Here is a 21,551-nt window from a genome sequence, read left to right on the forward strand (position 1 = left end):
CGATTATAACTCTGGCGTTGATTGCTGGTATAGTAACAGTTTGTAGCCCGATAATTTCACGTCGTTAATATTAATTCTATTAAAGGGAAAACTAATCGACGTTGCCGCCAATTTATCGCGATCGTGCTGCGCCCTGGCATCGATTCGTACGAAAAAAATCATCCTGAATTCTATGACTTTACGAGTACAAATGACGGGGTTCGCTCGAGGAAATTCGTCGTAACTTCTGAACGAACGTACAGTCGGTTATACTGAAAATCGTCCGTCAAACATTACTATATACAATAAATAAATCTATAAAAACCAGTTAGAAAATACAGAATCGCGAGCGCGAATTCGAGATTCGAAAGACGATAAGAACTTATTGTCAGAATTCGTTAACTATGTTTAATCGTCGACGACAATTTACGACCCCTTCGTTCGCGAGCACGGAATGACGACACCCCTGTCAAGCTGCGATTCTAATCGCACGAGAACAAAAGAGACGTATCGCACGTATAAAGCTAACAGGTGTCATAATTAAACGTAGATCAAACTGAAAGATTGCGATTGCTTCCTCCTTGTATCGTCGACTTTCTGTTTTGCAGTTTTCTGTAACTCTTCAATCTCTTTGTGAACAATCAAGTGTAAATACTCAACAGTTTTCTTTTTTATATCAAAACTTAAGTTTAATATTAAAACTATTTTTTATGTATATTATTACGGAATAAACTAGGTGTTTACGCAGGTGGGTCATGCAAAGAACATTTTACATTTATGCACGTAAACTATGCATTTTTGCATGAAATATATGCTAAATATGCACGGCATTATATACCTTTATCGCGTAGAATGTTATACAAACTATTATCATACCATATTTTTGCAAATTAAATAACTCGTCTCTGTTCAACTATTTATTTATCAATATCGGTGTTTTGAAAAGTATAATTATTGCTTTTAGTACAGCAGTGTGTTTCCAAATTTGTTAAATGGCCGAAACAGTAAGAAACTCAAAGAAAATCTGTATATGTGTAGTATTGCAGGGTTAAGTAAACGATCCATGGATCGACTCGGTTACGAAATGACAGGCATTTAATTGAATCGTCACAATGTTTGAGATGTAAGACAACTCAACGCCATTTGTTTGCTCACCTCTCGACGCGCTTGCATTGCTGAAGTGACTGTCGAACGGTTTAATCGCAAGGAACACAATTTATAAGTATATGCTAACATTGACAATGACTTTATTTCAGTCGATTCGATATATTCGCCTGAAATATTCAAAGCTACGAGGACTGAGTTTCTGATAAAAGTCGTAGCAACGAAGCACCGACTAACGGGTTCTTCTAAACACACTCGTACATGCGAAAGTATTCGAACGGAACATTTATTAGTTACTTAAATTAAATAATAGACCATTTTAATAAGAAGCCCACCGTTCGCTTTGTTAATCTGAATTTTATCGCAAACGAGAGAAAATTAAATTTAAATTAAATTCGTGCTTTTTCCTATTGTATACATTTTCTATTTTCATTTAAGTAGGTTGAAGGTAATTCCAGTTCAAGACGAAACGTTTGAATTAGATTAAAACTTAATTTTCTCTCGCTCGCGTTAAGGCTGAATAAAGAGTCCGCGTCTATGAAAGTTTAAATTTCGTTTCGGAGCATTTGCACTCGAGAAGAGCAGTTAAGGAACTTTCTTTTTCCGCGAGAGTGTGCGTAAATTTTCTCGGGAGTACACGAAGGTGATTCATAATAATTATCGTTAGCGAAGAACTGGGGCAATAAAATTCCAAGTCGTCGTTTTATTTCGCACCCTTCTGTTACTTAAATACATATATTTTGATTCTGCTTAAAATTGCGTAGACGGATTAAAACGATCGTCGGGCATTTCGATAAAAATATAAATTAAACGAAGATCTACGCAACGATAAGAATATTCGTGGTAGGAAACGAAATAATAAATATAAATAACTTTTATCTCGCATCGAAATCGTATGTTATCGAAGACGTGTTCCCACCACGTGGAAATCATTGATCGATCACGATTCGAAGATTATTCAATCGCTGTTGTAGATTACCATTTTCTGAAGTGGAAAGCCCCAAAAAAGATTAAAATAAACAAATGTAGATAACTGATACGTCTATTAATCTTATTTAATAAATACTCCAATTAGATTTATGGACTTAACTGTGTTTCGTCAGATATTTTTATATATTCTTACAAATTTAATCAATCACAATATACGCGATAATTTTCAATGCAGGACAGTCCCAAACAATTCTTGATCACTTTAAAAACGTTTGTATTTGTTTATCGTGGAAAGATTTTCGCGCCCAAGACTCGAGTCGTTAAAAAGATCGTTGAATACGTCATTTTAGTACCTTATCGTTTTAATCCGCTCGACCAATACGTTATTTAATACTTAAGATTACGGTAGATCGGACGCCAAAGCGGCTTTCGAGAATTTATCGGCAACATCCGACGTCGAAGATACCGCGAAACACTAATTTTCCATTAAAGATACCGTGTACGCTGGAAAACACGCGCCGAAAATAGGTTCGCGAGACGAGAAACGACGAACGTGGATACGTACGATGATTTTGTGATTCGTCGATATTTTATCGACCAATATTTTTCACCTTAGCTGGAAAAGCGACAGGCTTAGTCAGCGTCCAAACGAACGAGGCAGATTTTCAACGGAAAAAAAACAACAGAAAAAACAAGCTTGTAGAATTGATTATTGTCTTTGGGATGTTACGATTTTCTGGAACTGTCGTGTCGGAATAACGGTTCGCGGAGCAATCACGAAGTCGCAGACGCGAAATTGATGGTGATATTTCTGAAACGGCAGAATATTGTATGATTTGAGTCGTTTATTACAGATCAGACTACAGTTGGTCGCAAAAGTACTCGTATCTCTTGTAGGTTTCAATGAAAATAATATATAGAAATTTTACATCCTAGTATTTATCTTTTCTCGACAGTTAAAACACGAGTAACAGTATAAACGAAGTTTAACGACACTCGATAGAAAAGTCTGCCACTCGTCACGTTTCATGAACGGCAAAGAAAAATAAGAAACGTGGGCTTTTGTGACTCACTGTACGTAAGTTTGCCGGGAAACGGGAAAAGAGAAATAAAATACCGATCACGTGTGCGTGTTTAACATCATACAAAATTACACAGTCGTAAGCTTCGATCGTTTCACGGACCGTTAAACAAATGTACGCCAAAAGCACTTTCCAAAACGATCGACGTGACCTTATCCGCGTCTGGATTTTGGCAAGAGCGTTTCGATGAAAGCAATTATAAAAAGAAACGACGGTCGGCCATCGATTTCAATTTCGCGTAATTTTCGTGGTAAAGGCATTTCGAAGACGATCCGGAATGCTCGATGGCGCAAAACGTCGAATTAAAATTCGTGCAAGATCCGCGTAAAAATATATTATATAAGAGTGACAGTTTTAAAAGTGAAAATATATTGCGTGAATCGGTCACGTTCCTGGGGACACTCGTTACATTGTAATACGAAACTGATATTTGGTCCAAATAAAGGACTAGAAACTGTTCTCTTTTTTTATACGCTTCTAAAAATATTAGCGACATAGAAACCTTCTCGACACGTTTCCGTAAAAAAAAGTAAATTAGAGAACAAATGGAGTATCCTGTCTAAAGTTCAGTTTATACAAAGACAATGCTTCCGAGAACTGGGTAAGAATAAAATTATCACTTTCCTGTCAGAAACTGTCATCGTTTATGACATTAATTTACGTGACTACGTGTTTCCTGAAATGGATATATAGTATAAATTAATACCTAGACAAGTGTTCTGCAGCTAATGGCGATTATTTTAGGAGGTGATTCTACAGGCCAGAATTAGACGAAATTGCGTTGCAGCGACCTACAAGGAAGATACTGTGACGAATAAAAATTTCGATGAAATTTATTGTATGGAGAACACGTAACATTCGTATATGAATTTTAATCAACAAATTTCTTTATAAATTAAATATAAACAGAAATGAATTTAATTCTGAATAAAATTTGCCCAACTCTGTTACATTGATTAGGCAGGTTTAGACTTTATTTTTTTAAACATCATGCATTGTAATCGCGATCGCTAGAATATTCGTATAATATTCGTCGAAATGTTCCAATATTCGAATACAGAAAAGGTCGGACGAGCGGTCCCCCAGCCCTATCTGCGTACGCATCGTCTGCGTCGTTCGATCATCCAAGTTTGTCCGGTTCTCTTCGATTCAGCCCGACATCGATTCGTCCGTGGCAACAATGGGTCCAAGCGAACGCAAACTTTTCATTTCCATCGACGATACGACGAATGGAATACCCGGAGTCCTGTATAAGCCGCGTCCTGGCAGCCAGCCGGTGGCTCCCATTTTCTGGAAAACTCGATGAACTCTCGAGGCCAGCTACGATTCACAATGGCCGACAGAGCTAACGGAAGAAAAATTAACGGGCCGCGAGCATCGCGTTTAATTAGACAATAACGAAAGAAGCGTTACGTTCGTCCCAAGATTTCTTTTCGTTTCGATTTGCAACCCTGTCTCGCAGATAGCTGGGACGATACGGTTCTTTTTTCACCGATTCAGTCGTTTTGCAGCGTTCGCACGATTTCGTATCTACACCGAAAATGCGACTCCCACGCATGCATACAGTCCAGAACAAAACTATCGCAGATATTTTGCGAAATCTTGTTTCAGGTTGTTGAAATAGGTGTCGTCACTCGAATATTTGTGTATTCGAGTATCGTTGCTCGAATATTGCCCCGCGATGGTCTCTCGGTCGCGTTACAATGGCCGAGAGAGCTAACGGAAGAAAAATTAACGGGCTGCTGGCATTACCTTTAATTGGATAATACCGAACCGTAGTGTTACGGCCTAGCGGTCGTTCTCTTGCTATACACTCGTCCTGGAACCGATGGCTCTCTCGACGCCGCTTCCTGTTCCGCGTCGTTCCAGATCGACCGTTTTTCCGCCCGCGATTCGATGCCACCGTGCACATGGACGCGTGTCGTTCGATCGTGAAGATCATTGTCGACGACGACGATCGCTTTCTCCGAACGTGCACGGAATCTCGCGACTCTCGAGCGAAATTAATAGTTTCTCCGCGATAGAAAACATTTACTCGAGTTGCAATAATTCTTTACTCTCGATTCAAGACAGCTCTTACGAAACTGTGTTGCAAATGAACTGGGCAAACAGTGGAGTATGCTTGTTAGTTCACTGAAGAGTGGTAAAAGTGACAGTTCAGAATCAAAATAACGAGAAGTACTTGTGGTTATTCTAGCCTGTGGCTCTTCTAATTTAAAGATCATTTAGTATCGTCGATAGTTTTGAAGATGTTCGAGAGGGTCGATCTAAATGGGACGACCTGTAGGCGTCGTAAATGTAAATAAAACTGCAGTCATGTGCAAATAGGATTACAGGCTCTAAAGTTTAGATGAAAAAAATAGTGACTTGTAAAAGTCATCTAACGGGACTGAAAACCGCGCGAAAAGGAAGACACGCGTTAGAAACTGCACGCTCTATCGACTATGCCACATCATCGCTGTTGTAAAGTGTCCTTATAATCCTAGAAATAAACCTTTCTGAATATTTAATACGAAATATCTTTTGAATTATTAATCTAAGAGATTTTACACCTTATGAGGTAGGAACGTTAAATAAATTTTAATGGGAGATTCTAAAGGCCAAAATAAAACGAAAATCAAGAATATTAATTTGTTGATTGAGGCTTCATTAAAAAGTTATTAAAAAAATAAATTTAAAAATTTCAAATTATTCACGAAAAAATTATTTTCGATTGCGGGGGACAATTACAATCATTTTTGGTCAATAGACATACCCTCGAAATCCTAACCATTTCCGAGAAAAAAATTCCTCACCGAAAATATTATTTCTTGCCAGAAATGTCTGCCCGAATTTTCATGCGAATCTTTAAAACGTCATAACTCCCGAACGGATTGGGCGTTTTTAATATGTCAAATTGCAAACAACGCGTATTTTAGTGGAGAATATTTAGAAATTCTAAGTCAGTGGATCTTCTATGTCAGAAATAGGGGCTCTCGTTTAAAAATGTCAAATTGCTCGTGGTTCATGGAACGTTCATCGCGAGATCGAGAATGATCGGGAACCTTTACGCTGATTCTATCTAACGAGAAAAATTTCCACTAGAGAACAACGTTCGTTTCTACCTGGTTACGCGTAAACAAGCGGATATTATCAGTAGTGCGAAGGAATGAGCCGCCAATGGAAGGCGCGTGAAAAACAGCGACAAAGAAAACACGCAAGAAATTTACGTTGAATCTTCCTCGTCCCGCTGATCCGATCGCGAGAACAGGCCAACTAATGGCACATCTAGTCTTGGGACTTACGATTACCTCGCACGGTTAACTTTTATCCGATGCATTCGCTTAAAGCTTGCGAGATACTTTCCATCCACTGTGATTTCTGGATCACTCGCATCGCGTGTCTGCCGTGAATTATTTTCCAGATCCGTTACATGCAAACAGGGATGGGCAAAATCCATCCAGTCATAAAAAAAACAAAAATAGAGGTTTTCGTTTAGTATTATATCGTGTCTTATATGTTTCCTTGTTGCGGAAGAATTTTTCTCTTTCTGTCGCTCTCATTGGAAGAGCCTGTGCATATTATTGATCGATGAATATATTAGACGGTCCTTTAAATACTCCAAGCAGCGTAAGTTTATTTTCAGAGCTGCCCCTCTTACCTTACATCGTTGCATGACTTTGTCCATAGTCGAAATATCAACCTCGACACGAACGTAGCTCAATTAATATTAATCACGATGTTGTTGCTATCGTTGCCATGGCTTGGCCGTGCTTGGCTGTGATCGAATCCTTAAAATTCAAATTACGAAACGTTCGCGATGCAGTTTTCGTAGCGAAGAATATTTTATCAGGAATTCTAAGATGTTTATTGGTATTATTATTCGAGTTCTAGAACGTCGATACAAGTTTGAAACACATTTCTAATGTCAACTGTACGAGAAAGAGTTGACGTTTGACATAGAAAAAATATATGAATAATGCCAACAGTGTTTTTCAGTCGGAAGTCGATATTGACAAGTTTTATCGACAACGAACAAACCGCGAATCGTGATCGCTGTGTTTTTTACGAAATGAAGGCGTGGATGCTATTACGTTTTCGCGTAGTAATCGTGGTTGGTAGTACAAGTTCAACGCATATTAGAACGACAAATTTTTAATTGACTGTGACAGAGGAATTAATGATAACAAAAAAAAAATAACGATGGTTAATATTTTATCATCAATTTCGTGAATTGCGTAACCTATACTTTGTATCGAATAAAAATTTATTCGAGCATAAATTATAATGGTTGTTATATTCGTCAGACGGACGACGAAGCGCCCTTTAAAATGTATTTTGTTTCAAATCGATAGCGTGGTTAATTCAGGAGATATAAGACTTTAAAGTATTTCATTGCACTCCATTAATAAGCACGCACTCTCGTAAATGCGTACGCATTCGTAGTAATAGTAAATTCGGGTAAACACTGTGCGCGACTGACCACTGCGCAGGTCACGTGATTAGGGTAGGTCAGCACGATGCACGCGCGAGAAAGAGGTTAGACGCGTTAGACGGAGACAGAGATAGTCGAATTAAAAAAATTACCTCTTTACATAAATTACGATATCTCCGAAACGGGAAGTCGGATCGTCAAAAACCAAAAACCATTTCAAAGAGGAAACTTTAGCGCTTCTAACGATTGCTTAATTATTAATAAAGGTCAAGTAGTTTCGGAACTGTACCCGGGTAAAGTTTTAGTATTTTTAATACGTGTTATTAAACTGTTTATAATATAGTTCAACCAGTGATTAAATTATTAGAATTTTCGACGTTACTGACAATGATAATTTCATGAAATTTCGTTTGCTTCGATAGTCTCTTAGCCTCTATTTAATAAGACTAACAGGATTTCAATTAAGCCTGTTAAACGAGGGGTAGAAATTTGGATATACTGTCAACGAGAACTAATCGGTTTTGCTAATGTGGACTGGGCACAGAATACAGTGTGCTCGCGTGCGTTTTGTTGTACAAATTTAGAATGGCTTCCTAAGTACACCTGCTTCCTCGTGCACCCTGAACGACTTCCCTCCCTCGCGATTCGCTGTTCCTCTTTCTTGCTCCTCCATTACTTTCAAACTCTACTTAAATAACTGTACCAGCGTTTCCTGTATCTCTTAATTGGTAACACGATCCAAGGCACAACGGGGAACAGCAAATCGAACTGTATCGAAGGTCAAGATATGTCTGTCCCTCGATTTAGTTCTATCGGTGTGTTCCAGTCGCGTGCAGAAACCACGCGGAATACTTGGCCAAATGTGTGTGTGTGTGTGTGAAGCAATGATTCTTAACTGTTTTAATCTCATGGCCCAGATTAGAAGAATTTAACATTTCTTTACATGAATTAATGATAGAACAAACTAGCGATCAATTTTAAAATAAGTTTATATGTAAACTGAGTTTTTAAACTAGTATATTAACTATAAATTTTTCCACTCGATAAGACATATATAATACCACATAGGTAAATAGGTTTTTTAAACCATTAAAGTTGCAAAAAAAACTGTGCTACAATATCAACGAGGCGTTACTATTTAATACAGAACGTCGTTTTAATTGATTAATTAACTCCAGTTAACGTTGCAACTACAATTTTTTGCAACCAAAATGATTACTGATCATTAATCATTTTGTACTGGTTTTCTTCATGAATATAGATTTTTTACATACATAAGATTTATGGTATAGTCAGTTTCTTTTGCGTATATTCAATTCCCATCGACGATTGTTGATTGTTAAAAGATGAGCATGCAGTGAACGTGAACCATGTATTTGAAAATTCGATTTTTTTAAAAAGTACCCATTTCAGACCCTCTTTTCTTGGGGATGATTTCTCCTCCCCCAAGTTCAGGTTGCATCGAACCTGCAAAATAACGTTGTCCGCGAATTACACGCGAATATAGATCACGCCTTGGCTTTAACCCTGAAGGGAACCACTTTGTTTCCACCTCTGTAATACAAGTAATAGGTATTATGTACCATGCAATTGTACTGCGTGTAATTGTACGCGGAAACGACCGGTGAAACTCGCGTACCCGTAGCTTTTGTCCCGATTACTGTTGCCTGCTGATGGCACTCTTAATAATAGTACTGTTGCACCATTGAATAGTAATACAGCGCTATAACAGTAACGTGATTATTACGTTTGAACGCGTAACAGAGTGTCTATATTGTAAACTACGGGACATAGAGACATTAACCTCGGTAAAATCCAATTATACTAATAAGAGCGTGAATAAGAACGATAACAAGTGAATTACGATATGATGGTGTAACTCTTTCTCCATCGCTTTAAATAAACCCGCAGAAATCTCGGATCACGGTATATATGAGTGTCGTTTCCTCTTTCTATTATAGTCGTACAGCCTCTGGTCGTTCAGACTATGATAAATGGCAAAAATTGTTCGCGATTGTAATTAGAAAATAAGAAACGTCATTTTCGATCGATTAAAATTTATTTGCACGCTTAAATGGCTACGATATACGCTCGTCAATGACGCCAAGCGACCAATTGGCTATCACGACACGTTCAAGGTTTTATTTGAGAAGGTTCATCGGACTACTAAAACTTGTTTAAATAGATGTCGAATAAAACAGTATTTCACACGTTACTATTATATATTTATGGAGGAAATGATATTTTGGCAGTGTTCAATTCCTATAGAAATTTTATTCCAGATTTTTATCCTACTTTACCACGAGGAATCGTTCCATCGTGGTTGTAGTACGAGTAATGGAACGTCTTGTGTATTCCTTAATAGTTAAAATTCCCTGATTAATTGTTTTTTATAACGAAGTAACGGAACGTATTGTGCATCCTTGAACAGTTAAAATTCCCCAACTGTTGCGACGAACCTATCGAACGCAAACAGAAACGATCCCCGTTTCCTTCACGTTTTACAAGAATCGCTGATTAAAATCGCCAGGTGAGGGCTGCGTGGAGAAACCGGTGTCGACCTTATGGCGCAATTACGTTACCAGCAACAGGCCGGACGTGTCGATGAGGCTGACGGTCACGAACGGTGGTTTGACCGCCACGACGAAGGATCACGGTCTGACGGAGTACTGGGCCCACAGGGTTACCTATTGTACAGCACCTGCTTCCCACCCGCGCCTCTTCGTCTGGGTCTACAGACACGAAGGACGGAGACTGAGGCCCGAGCTCAGGTGTCACGCCGCCCTATGCAGCAAGGAGTCCACCGCCAGGAGGCTGGCCTCGACCTTGAACGCCAGGCTACAACAAGCGCTCCTGGAATTCCGACGGGACAAGGTCTCCAGGCAAAATGCTAGGTAAGCAGATCGATTCGGTCAACGAGCCAATTTTTATTCACAATTACAACATTGACAGCCTCGAATCGTTCGATCGAAGGGTCCAAGGCGAGTTTACGTCAAGCAACTATTGCTTGGATCGACCCGAAATTGATCAGAGCTATTCGTGTAAATGCAACGTCGATCAAGTTGAAACGACTTTTAATCGCTCGACCAGAAATTGCTATTTTCAACTTCAAAAGTTTAAAAAAATCGTGCAAAACGCATTGATAAATTAATTTTAATTTGGAAGAAGTAGGTTTATAAAATATTGTTAAAAAAAAAACGTTTAACGACTTTACTAGCCACGTTGAATTGAAAAATATCGATCGACCTGAAATCACTGGATCAAAAGGTTACCACGCATTTTGTAACTTTAATTTTATAATTCGACATTATTATTATAGTAGTAATTTTATAATATCCATTTAGACAGTACACGCGGATAAAGTTGAGTGAGATATTTCAGGAAGAGGCTGTGCACGATATAATACCATAAGTACACGTTTATTCGTTGCTCGAAACATTCATTTATCTACGAGCGATCGTCAATAAATACGCTAACGTCGATTGAAATTTATTGGCAATAAATCTGCGCATAACGGCTCGCATCGGAGAATCTTATGAACTCTGCTCGGTGTCGAAGGAAACATTTATTCCATCGCGTGCATTACCATAAGAAAAATGAGGACAGTAGCGTCGTCTATCGATTCGACTGCATGAAAATCTCCTTTTTGTGTCTCGGTAAACATGGAGACGTCGTAAGATCGCGGCCTCTTCGGGAAAAGAAGGATTTGGGTCGCGCCTGTGGATCACGACTTACACGATCCAGTCACGATTTAGGTCGGATCGATCGTCGAACGACGCGTGTTTGACACAATGTTCCTAAGGAAATCATGATAGGCCAAATGAGGCATACCTTGTAAATCGCTAGAAATGTTTTCATTAGTAAAAAAAATAAATTAATACAAGATTGATACGATTTGACTTAACAATACAATTTATTCAGAGACTTTGTTTACGTCGAAAGTAATGTAAGAAAATGTATGTTTCTCGAGTTATCATAAATGTTGATGCAATGAAAGCTGAAGTACAAATCTAAATTATAATATGAACTCTAAAGAGTTCCATAAGAAGTATAATTTAATAGAAAGCATTTTGTAAAATTAGACTTTTGATAAATTAGTTTCTTTGTTTATTACTTCCAGACTGTCCCTAGCAAGCGCCCTGTACGAGAACCCTTCGTTACCGAGACGAAAGCTGCTGCTGAGCACCGGTGGTCACAACTATCGACCACCCCTCGAGAGATCGAAGAGCGCGCCAAAGCTCTCGGCGATCGAGGAGGACATTGTCGCCGAGGAGATCGAGCAACAGAGGATCCTCGAGGAACTGAGGTCCCTGGAGAACGTAGCCAGAAGTTGGCACGATCAAGACAGCTGGAGACTCGCTAGACTGCTCGACGCTTTGAATCGCGAGTCGTCCGACGAAAACGGAAGCATCTCCAGCGGATGTGAAACCGCCAGCACGGCGACCAGCGAGGAGAGAGCTCCTGGACCGGAAGACAATCACGCTGCAGGTGAATACTCACTATTTACTGTTCTGTCGGTCGCGAAATACTCCCCACCAGAGGACTACGCTCTTGTCTCTCTCGCAAGTGCTCGAACTACCCCTTCGTTGTTATACAGGGTGTTCGGCCACTCGTGGGAAAAATTTTAATGGGGGATTCTAGAGGCCAAAATAAGGCGAAAATCAAGAATACCAATTTATTGATGGAGGCTTCCTAAAGTTCCGACCGTACTGAATTTTTTTCTCGAAAATGCGTAGGAATTTGGGGATATGTCTATTCACCAAAAATGCTTGTAATTGACCCCTGCAGCTGCAAATAATTTTTCCAGAACGATTTGAAATGTTTAAATTTAATTATTAATAACGTTTTAACGAAGCCTCCATCAATAAATTGGTATTCTTGATTTTCGTCTTATTTTGGCCTCTAGAATCCTCTATTAAATTTTTCCCAGGGGTGGCCGAACACTGACAGTGTACAATATATAAAATAGACTTTAATTTTGAATATACTAATGGTAGGGTACGACGTGTGTGCTCCACAGGTGAGACGGAGCAACGAACCAGCAGAAGAGTAATGTTTTCCGACGAGGTGAGAAGAGGTCCAGGACCGCGACGAAACTCCGAGGGTTCGCCAAATTTTATGACCTGCGCGGGAAGTCCTCGTTTTCACCGTCGCGAGGTGGACATCGGCCGTAAGAGGTTTACGTCCAGAAACGAGGAGGACGAGTCGATGGAGGAAGAGGACGAGGAGATCGAGGATCCGGCCTCCCACGTGTTCGACTTTGAGGACGTGGAGGATTTCGACGACGTGGTGGACTACAGGCCGCGGGGCGAGATATTGCGCAGGATCGACGATCAACAGGACAGAGAGAGACGAGTAATGGAGACGTATCCCGGCAGGATGAGCCACGACTTGTTGCAGAACGACGAGTCGCCGTTCTTGACCCTGGACTCGCTCGACGAGGAGGTGGACAGCGACGAGAGCGGCTACGTCGAGGCGCCGCCCAAGTCTCTGCTGGGCCAGGACGATCGCAAGAACGAGGACGAAACCAGCGCGAAAGAGAGTCAGAAAGCGAAACACGAGGATTCCAAAGAGTCGAACGACGAGAAGAGGGAGGAGGAAGCAGAGACGAAGGACACCTCGATCGTCGACGACAACCAGAGGATCAAAGAGAAGGAGAGGCAGAGGGCTGATTTTATCAAGTGTCCCATCTCAGAGACGATTAAGAAGCTGGCGAACGCGTCGCTGAAGAGCTCCAAGTCCTTGGAAATGACCACCAACAACTGTTTGAAGGCGTTGAACAACTTGAAGACCTCCAAGTCCTTCGACGGGCCAAAAACCGTGGAGATGGACGCGGAGTCGCCGAGTCTTCATCAGAGGAAACAGCTGCTAGCTCAACACGGCGTCGTCGTTTGAAAATTTTTCTCGGCGCACGTACGAAAAGCCCGATGATTCTCGAAACGATCTACGCCCACTCTGATTTCCGGTGTCCCAAACATCGAAACGGGCATGGTAGACTCGTCCTGTCGGCGATTAAAATAATTCCGAACGCGACAGGGAAACGAATAAATGATAATTGACGCTGTTCGATAGATATACCTACATACGATGTTCAGTTCACGCGTTTAAAGCGTTTAGTAAAAGATGATTCCCGAATATTTAAGAAATCGATTTTTAATAATTAATCTTAGGACTCGTGTTAGCGATCGCGACTGAAAGTCTGGCCTGATGAAATTAATTGTTTACTTCGCGTGAAATATGGATACCACTTATCAACTCGTGTGTGTCTTTGCGACGAAAACAGAGAGAAAGAAAGAGAGAGAGAGAGAGAGAGAGAGAGAGAGAGAGAGAGAGAGAGAGAGAGAGTCGAATGAATTTTGAACGCGATTTGGGTTTAGAAATATCGCGAAACGATCGCGAATTCGCATTATAATTAGATACGACGAGAGTAAAGATTTTTGTAAATACATTTAGCAAGCGTTAAGGATAGTAGGAATAACAAATTTCGTTACCGAAATTCGGCGTCGTGTGTTCGAGCAATGGAATAAGTTTCTTTCGTAACGTTACCTAGCGATTGGTCTGCAACTCGTAGAACGCCATTGGTGAACGAAACATACTCTAACGCAGACAACAATCCGTTTGAACTGATTTCAGAAATGTTTAACCGTCATTGGAACCAATGAAACGCGATTCCTGAAGCAAGAACGTGCCATACGTGTGCTACAGAGCAAGACGCTTTTATTCGTACATTTCTTTTTGTTTTTTACGGTTTTATTTCTTCTTTTACGCGTGGAAGATTTGTAGACAAAACGCTTCGTTGTTATGGGGAAAAAGTAATGCGCACGATAATAAATAATTTGAACTAAACACACTTCGATTAACCATTGTCTTTGTTGGAATGGAGTACGATCATGGATACCTTAATTGTGACGATCGCTGTACGAGAATGGCTCGAAGAACAATAAAAAGGATACCCCGAATGTCGGGAACAGTTCTTTCGTCTAGTTTTATGATCCACGAGGACCGTTTTAAATTCGTACGGAATCGCGTACGAGTATTGTGATCGTCAGCAGTTAGTCAATAATTACAGATCGCGTGCAAAACCAGCAGAAAACCTGAGTTGCAGTTCTCTAGGGTGTTGTACGCGTCTCCTGCTGATCCAGGTCAATCAATAGAACAGGAACATCTCAACGGCCAACAACCCCGCGCCATCTTCCAAAGGGCGAAACGATCGCCTCGCTTTTCCAAGGAAATTTTGCCTGAGGAGCCTACCGTTGGGTAAAAGGTCGATATATAATGTTTCGAAGAACGACCAATTGGAATGTAATATACATTAATTTCGAAAATTTTCTTACATAACATTGAAGAATTTTTTATAAACTAAAAAGGAATTCTTTTGATTGCATCATAAAATAATATTCGCGTATGTAGATCGGTTGATATTAAAAGTAATAATAAATGCAATAGAAACGAAAACATTTTAATAATAACCACTGCGTAGACCCACGTCAGGAAATTATAAAATAATTTTGCAAATTAATTAGGGAAAGGAATGTGTATCGTAAAAATATGCGATACGCGTTCCTTCCTGGAAGTCCGACAGGAGAATGAGAAATGTCGGACCTACGCATGCCTTATGTAAGATGACGAAAGAGTGGGGACAGCAGCGTCAGCCGTCCGGTCAATCAACCGATAAATCATTTCGCGAAAAATTAATATTTACGCAAACTGATGGGTCCTTTTATTACCCATATGCCACATATTACTAAGAATTCTTTAGACTATTGCGTTATAACGTTGAACAATGCTAAGTTTTATTTATAATTGTTGTCCTTACCATCGCCGAGTAGAGACGTGACGATAAAAAACAGTACATTTAATAAATAGTACTTTGAGTGTTTATTAATTTATTTATTACGGTTCATTGTTCATTTATTAATATGGTTCAATGATATTAGAAAAGGATAATTTAATTGAATTATTAGTAAAAGTTTTTGTTCAACATGGCTGAGCTTGTTTAAGACGATTCCACATGACGTTAAACGTAATACACATTAACTTGAAATTATTTATATCGGTCTGTTTAATAAATTTAGTATAAAATTAATTTATATAATTTAAAATTCCCGCCATTTATTCTATGTCATGGCCCTCTAGGATAGAACGTCCAAGTTTGTCGTGAAATACAATAGTTCATGATCTTCGACATAGATGGCGCCTTAAGTATGTAGATACTTACCTGCTAGAAAATGATCGTGGAGGCATCTATGAAAACTCGCTGGAGTTAAGAGTTTGGAAGTTGCTGTTGGCTGGTAAGATTTATGTACATATATTTCACTTGTTTTTATTTGATATTTATTTATTTAATTAATTAAAACAAAAGGATCGAGTCAGTCTGTCACAAGCTCTCAATGTACAAGCTTATGTACATTTGTTGTTAATAAAATGTGTAATGTTTAATGTTTAATTAACGTTTCTATTTAATTTGATACAAAGTCTGCCATAACGATTTTTTAGCTGTATGCTTATTTCATGGACGAGGTATACGAGTAGATCTTTCACCCAATGTATTTTTTCGGCCCATTTTTATGGAATCTCGAAACTCCATTACCATTTTCGTGTCATTCGTAACGTTACCAACAGATTCAGAAATGAATTTTAATCCTTCCCATCACAGACGAGGTATACGAGTAGACCTATCACTTAATGTATTTTTTCGGCCCGATTCTCTGGGGCTCTAAAGCCCCATTACCATTTCCGTGTCACTCGCAACGTTACCAACAGATTTAGAAATGAACACAAGAGGAAGTGAGACAGAAAATGAAATTTCAGAAATTTTATTATTTTTTAACGAAATGAAAGCTGTACGGTCCATAATTGGACATTAATCGATTAATTTCATTGGACTAATCAATCGATTAAGGTTATTTAAAAATTTCAAAAAAATTTGAATTTTTTCTCGAAAGTGGGTAGGATTTCGGTAGTATGTGTATTCACCAAAAATGATTGCAATTGACCCCCGCAACCGAAAATAATTTTTCCAGAACGATTTGAAATTTTTGAATTTAATTGTTAATAACTTTTTAATGAAGCCTCCATCAACAAATACTCGTATACCTGGTCTGTGGTCCTACGTTCGATTGTTATCGTGGCCTGCGTCATGCATCACGTCATAATACATGCTGAAAGCGATATGCACTTTCGTGCGAGAGGATGCTACCTTCCGATAGGTTGAACTCGATCTTGCGGAGGTCCACGTACCTCGAGGAACTAGAAAGATTGCCCCTAAGTGACGTTCGCGATGCAAGAGAAATCTGTCTTTTTGCCCGTAAAACGCGATGTCGCGTTGGTAATGGTATTAATCATTGATTCGTGCATTACGAAATCTTAACAAATATTAAAATAATTTTTTACAAGAATACCAATCGCTGCATGTAAACTCCATACAGAGTACGTACTCGACGATGATGCGAATTAAACAGTTATAAATAAAACTTAGCATTGTTTAACATTCCAACGCAATAGTTTAAACAATTCTTAACAATATGTGGTATATGAATAATGAAAGGGCCCATCAGTATGCGTAAATAATAATTTTTCGCGAAATAATTTGTCCATCGGACGCGTAAAGATGGCTGACACACGCTGTGCTCTCCCCACTCCTCCGCCACTATATTAAAGGCTCATGCGGAGACTTACGTGTCTCATTCTCGCGGGGGGGTCCAAGGGTGGCGGACTGGCTCGGTGGGTATCCCGGGATCATCCTAGAGGACCAGGGGGACCAGGGGGACCAGGGCTGACCAGGGCTGACCAGGGCTGACCAGGGCTGACCAGGGCTGACCACTACTGACCAGGGCTGACCACTACTGACCAGTTGACCGATACTGACCACTTGACCAATGGTGAGCTTGCGATGACCAATGGCGACTACTTGCTGGTCAGTGGTGAGCTCTGTTCAAATTTTCCCCCTCTCTTATTTTATTGATGCCAAATTTACTTGTATGTTTCTGAGTACCGTTCGATGGAAATATTAATTTTGTTTGATTTACTGGTTTCTGTTTCGTTTCTATGGATGTTTCCCCTTATCGATATTCTCTTGAATTGTTGGTCATTTTTGTTCCTCCATTATTAATTTTGACAATCCTAGTGGTATCTTAAGTGTATGTGGTCATTTACTGTTTCTATCTTTCGATTGTTTCTGGAATTCATGTCTGTCTCTAACAAGAACTGATGTTGAAAGACGATGTATGATAAAATACTGCTTTCACTTCTTGTTATTTCGTACAATCGTTTGACTCTTTCCTGCGTACATCAGTATCGTCAGTTGATTAATTATAATTTTTACTTTGATGTTATTTGCGATGTGGTTTCGACGTTTCGTCCATTTTCTTCCGATTATCAGTATCGTCAGTTGATTAATTATAATTTTTACTTTGATGTTATTTGTGATGGGGTTTCGACGTTTCGTTCATTTTCTTCCGATTATCAGTATCGTCAGTTGATTAATTATAATTTTTACTTTGATGTTATTTGTGATGGGGTTTCGACGTTTCGTTCATTTTCTTCCGATTCTGACTCGATAAAAATATTCTCAATTCGTACAATTCATTAACTCCAGCTAGGTATATCAGCATCGTTTATTAATTAATTACAATTTTTATTTTGTCTTTATTTGTAATATTCTTAGGACATTTTGCTAAGTACACTACTAATAGAATAAGACCCATATTAACATACATCATTTAATTCTTTAGGTATGAGTGTCTCTAAATTTCGTAGGTTGTCCAACTTATAGATTTTCATCTGCTCCATTAAATTCACCGATACATCAGCGCAACAAATTACTTCTCTACATTGGTCTTTATTAAGTGTTCTTTAATGATACTAACACAAGTAGCAGTTTCTGTTTCAGGTCAGATCTATTGTAGATCAATTCCAAGGACATCGAGGGAGGACGCTACAACCGCCGAGGGATTCAACCGCTGAGGGATTCAATCATCGAGGGATTCAACTACCAAGGGATTCAACCACAGAGGGATTCATCCGCCGAGGGATTCAACCATCAAGGGATTCAACCATCAAGGAATTCAATCATCGAGGGATTCAACTACCAAGGGATTCAACCATCAAGGGATTCAACCACAGAGGGATTCAACCATCAAGGGATTCACCTACCAAGGGATTCAACCACAGAGGGATTCATCCGCCGAGGGATTCAACCATCAAAGGATTCAATCATCGAGGGATTCAACTACCAAGGGATTCATCCGCCGAGGGACCTTTAATTCCAAGTACATTAGTCTTAAGCTTCGTCGCGAATATTAAAATTAACGTCGAAGATTTCTCTATTGCCCGTGTTGCCGCGCCCTACCAAGTAATTATTGACCAAGTAGCTTCACTTTCTCTCGTCCTCTCGTTTCCCGTTTCGATCACCACTGCTTTAATGTAGAAAGCAAGTGATCGGCCGTGTAGTTGGTCCAAAGGATATAATCGCCTTCCCTTGGTAGCTCGAGATATCAAGGGCAGTAGATTCGATCCTAAGATCCGCTGCATGGTTTAGCATCGCGTCGCGTCGCGTATCCCACGATTTAGCTTCATTCCTTCTTAAAAGAGATAATTGCTTGGTACCACTAATTTAGAAAATAGGAGTCTCGTTTTCTCCTATCTTCTCAATTTTAGTTCCGAATCTGCTAGCTCAAATTTCGACGTTAATTTTAAGTCTCTAGTGTATCCGCGTATGTGCCATGCAATTGTTTACCAACTAGCTTCTCTCGACTCGTTATCTCGTTTCTTGCTTCGATCACCACTGTTTCCTCGAACGAAACATGTGATCGGCCGTCCAGTTTGTCCGAAAGATCTATTCGCCTGCCAATGATAGATCGATTTCTAGAAATAGAAATCAATCTACCAAGGGTAGTGTTGATTCGATCCGAAGATCTGCTGCACGGTTCAGCATCGCGTCGCGACGCGTCTCCCAGAATTTAGCTTCACCCCTCTTTTTAAACAAAACAATTGCTTGGTACAATTAAACTAGACTTAAGCTTCGACGACCATTGTACGCGTCTCCGTATGCCAAGTAATTATTTAACAAGTAGCTTTTCTCCTTTCGTTCCCTCGTTCTCTGCTTCGATCATCATTGTTTCATTGAAGGAAACATGTGATCGGCCGTCCAGTTGGTCCGAAAGATCTAATCGCCTTCCTTTGGTAGCTCGGTCGAGGGAACATGGTTCTTCGCTGGAAGGTATGGAGCTTCCGTATCCTGCGGAAGCGCATACCTTCCAGCGGAAGTCGATCTTGTCTCAGGTACTCTCTCTTTGTCAGACAACCCAAGTCGGGTCCTTCGGGCTCCCGGCGGGTTGCGTTGGAGAAATGGAGACCTCGATTCAAGGTTGCAGTATCCATCTTCCTATAGAGATCGAGTTAGCAAGGGCAGTAGATTCGGTCCAAAGATCAGGTGTACGGTTCAGCATCGCGTCGCGTCGCGTCTCTCACTATTTAGCTTCGTCCCCATATTAAACCAAATAATTACTTGGTATGATTATCTAGATTTAAGCTTCGCCGACTTCATTGTACGCGTCTTCGTTACATGCCAAGTAATTAATAAACAAGTAGCTTCTTCTCCTTTCGTTCCCTCGTTCTCTGCTTCGATCATCATTGTTTCATTGAAGGAAACATGTGATCGGCCGTCCAGTTGGTCCGAAAGATCTAATCGCCTTCCTTTGGTAGCTCGATCGAGGGAACATGGTTCTTCGCTGGAAGGTGTGGAGCTTCCGTATCCTGCGGAAGCGCATACCTTCCAGCGGAAGTCGATCTTGTCTCAGGTACTCTCTCTTTGTCAGACAGCCTAAGTCGGGTCCTTCGGGCTCCCGGCGGGTTGCGTTGGAGAAATGGAGACCTCGATTCAAGGTTGCAGCATCCATCTTCCTATAGAGATCGAGTTAGCAAGGGCAGTAGATTCGGTCCAAAGATCAGGTGTACGGTTCAGCATCGCGTCGCGTCGCGTCTCTCACTATTTAGCTTCGTCCCCATATTAAACCAAATAATTACTTGGTATGATTATCTAGATTTAAGCTTCGCCGACTTCATTGTACGCGTCTCCGTATGCCAAGTAATTATTTAATAAGTAGCTTCACTCGATTCGTTCTCTCGTTTCTCGCTTCGATCACCGCTGTTTCGTTGAATGAAACATGTGATCGGCCGTCCAGTTGGTCCGAAAGATCTTACCGCCTTCTCTTGGTAGCTCGATTGAAGGAAAATGTTTCTTCGCTGGAAGGTGTGGAGTTTCCGTATTCTGCGGAAACGCACACCTTCCAGCGGAAGTCGTTCCTGTCTCAGGTACTCTCTCTTTGTCAGACAGCCCAAGTCGGGTCCTTCGGGCTCCCGGCGGGTTGCGTTGGAGAAATGGAGACCTCGATTCAGGGATGCAGCATCCATTTTTCTATTGAGATCGAGTTAGCAAGTGCAGTAGGTTCGATCCGAAAGATCCGCTGTACGGTTCAGCATCGCGTCGCGTCGCGTCTCTCACAATTTAGCTTCACTCCTCTTTAAACCAAATAATTACTTGGTATAACTAAACTAGAAGATCGGAGGGACTTTGGTTCCTTCTATCTTCTTAGTTTAGTCATTCAAATTGTAAAATTGCGAAAGGGAGATCGATGGAACTTGGATTCCATCTATCTCCCTTTGGGTCTCCATTCGCAGCAACCTCCACGTGGTGAGACCTGGGTAATATTATTTAGCATTTAATTAATAATTCTTATTACTCTTAGCCGGGTAATGCAATTATTAATTAAAAACTAAATAATATTAGCAAATTGGCTGCGATCCGCCTTGCATAAGTCATCATAAATATAGAGTTTCTTCACTAGATTAGTTTGGATTCTCATTGATTCATCAAAGATTCTAGAGTATTGTCACAGACGAGGTATACCAGTAGATCTTTCACCCAATGTATTTTTTCGACCCATTTTTATGGAGTCTCGAACTCTCATTATCATTTTTGTGCTATTTGTAATATTACCAACAGATTTAGAAATGAATTTCAATCCCAGCACAGTCAACTC

General features: G+C 40.1%; 1 protein-coding gene across 4 annotated transcripts in view; it reads left to right on the forward strand.

Moving 5' to 3' along the window:
• LOC143351990 (uncharacterized) overlaps nt 1–14,482 on the forward strand; it is a 54,760-nt gene extending 40,278 nt beyond the window's left edge. For all 4 annotated transcript variants that reach the window (XM_076784176.1, XM_076784174.1, XM_076784177.1 and 1 more), the window contains 3 exons: nt 10,040–10,403; nt 11,630–11,997; nt 12,530–14,482. In XM_076784176.1, coding sequence (XP_076640291.1) covers nt 10,040–10,403; nt 11,630–11,997; nt 12,530–13,404 — 1,607 coding nt within the window. In that variant the 3' untranslated portion in view covers nt 13,405–14,482. The remainder of the gene's footprint in view (nt 1–10,039; nt 10,404–11,629; nt 11,998–12,529) is intronic.
• Nucleotides 14,483–21,551: the final 7,069 nt, after the last annotated feature.

The sequence above is a fragment of the Colletes latitarsis genome, chromosome 2 (genome assembly GCF_051014445.1).
Source record: "Colletes latitarsis isolate SP2378_abdomen chromosome 2, iyColLati1, whole genome shotgun sequence".
Lineage (NCBI taxonomy): Eukaryota > Metazoa > Arthropoda > Insecta > Hymenoptera > Colletidae > Colletes > Colletes latitarsis.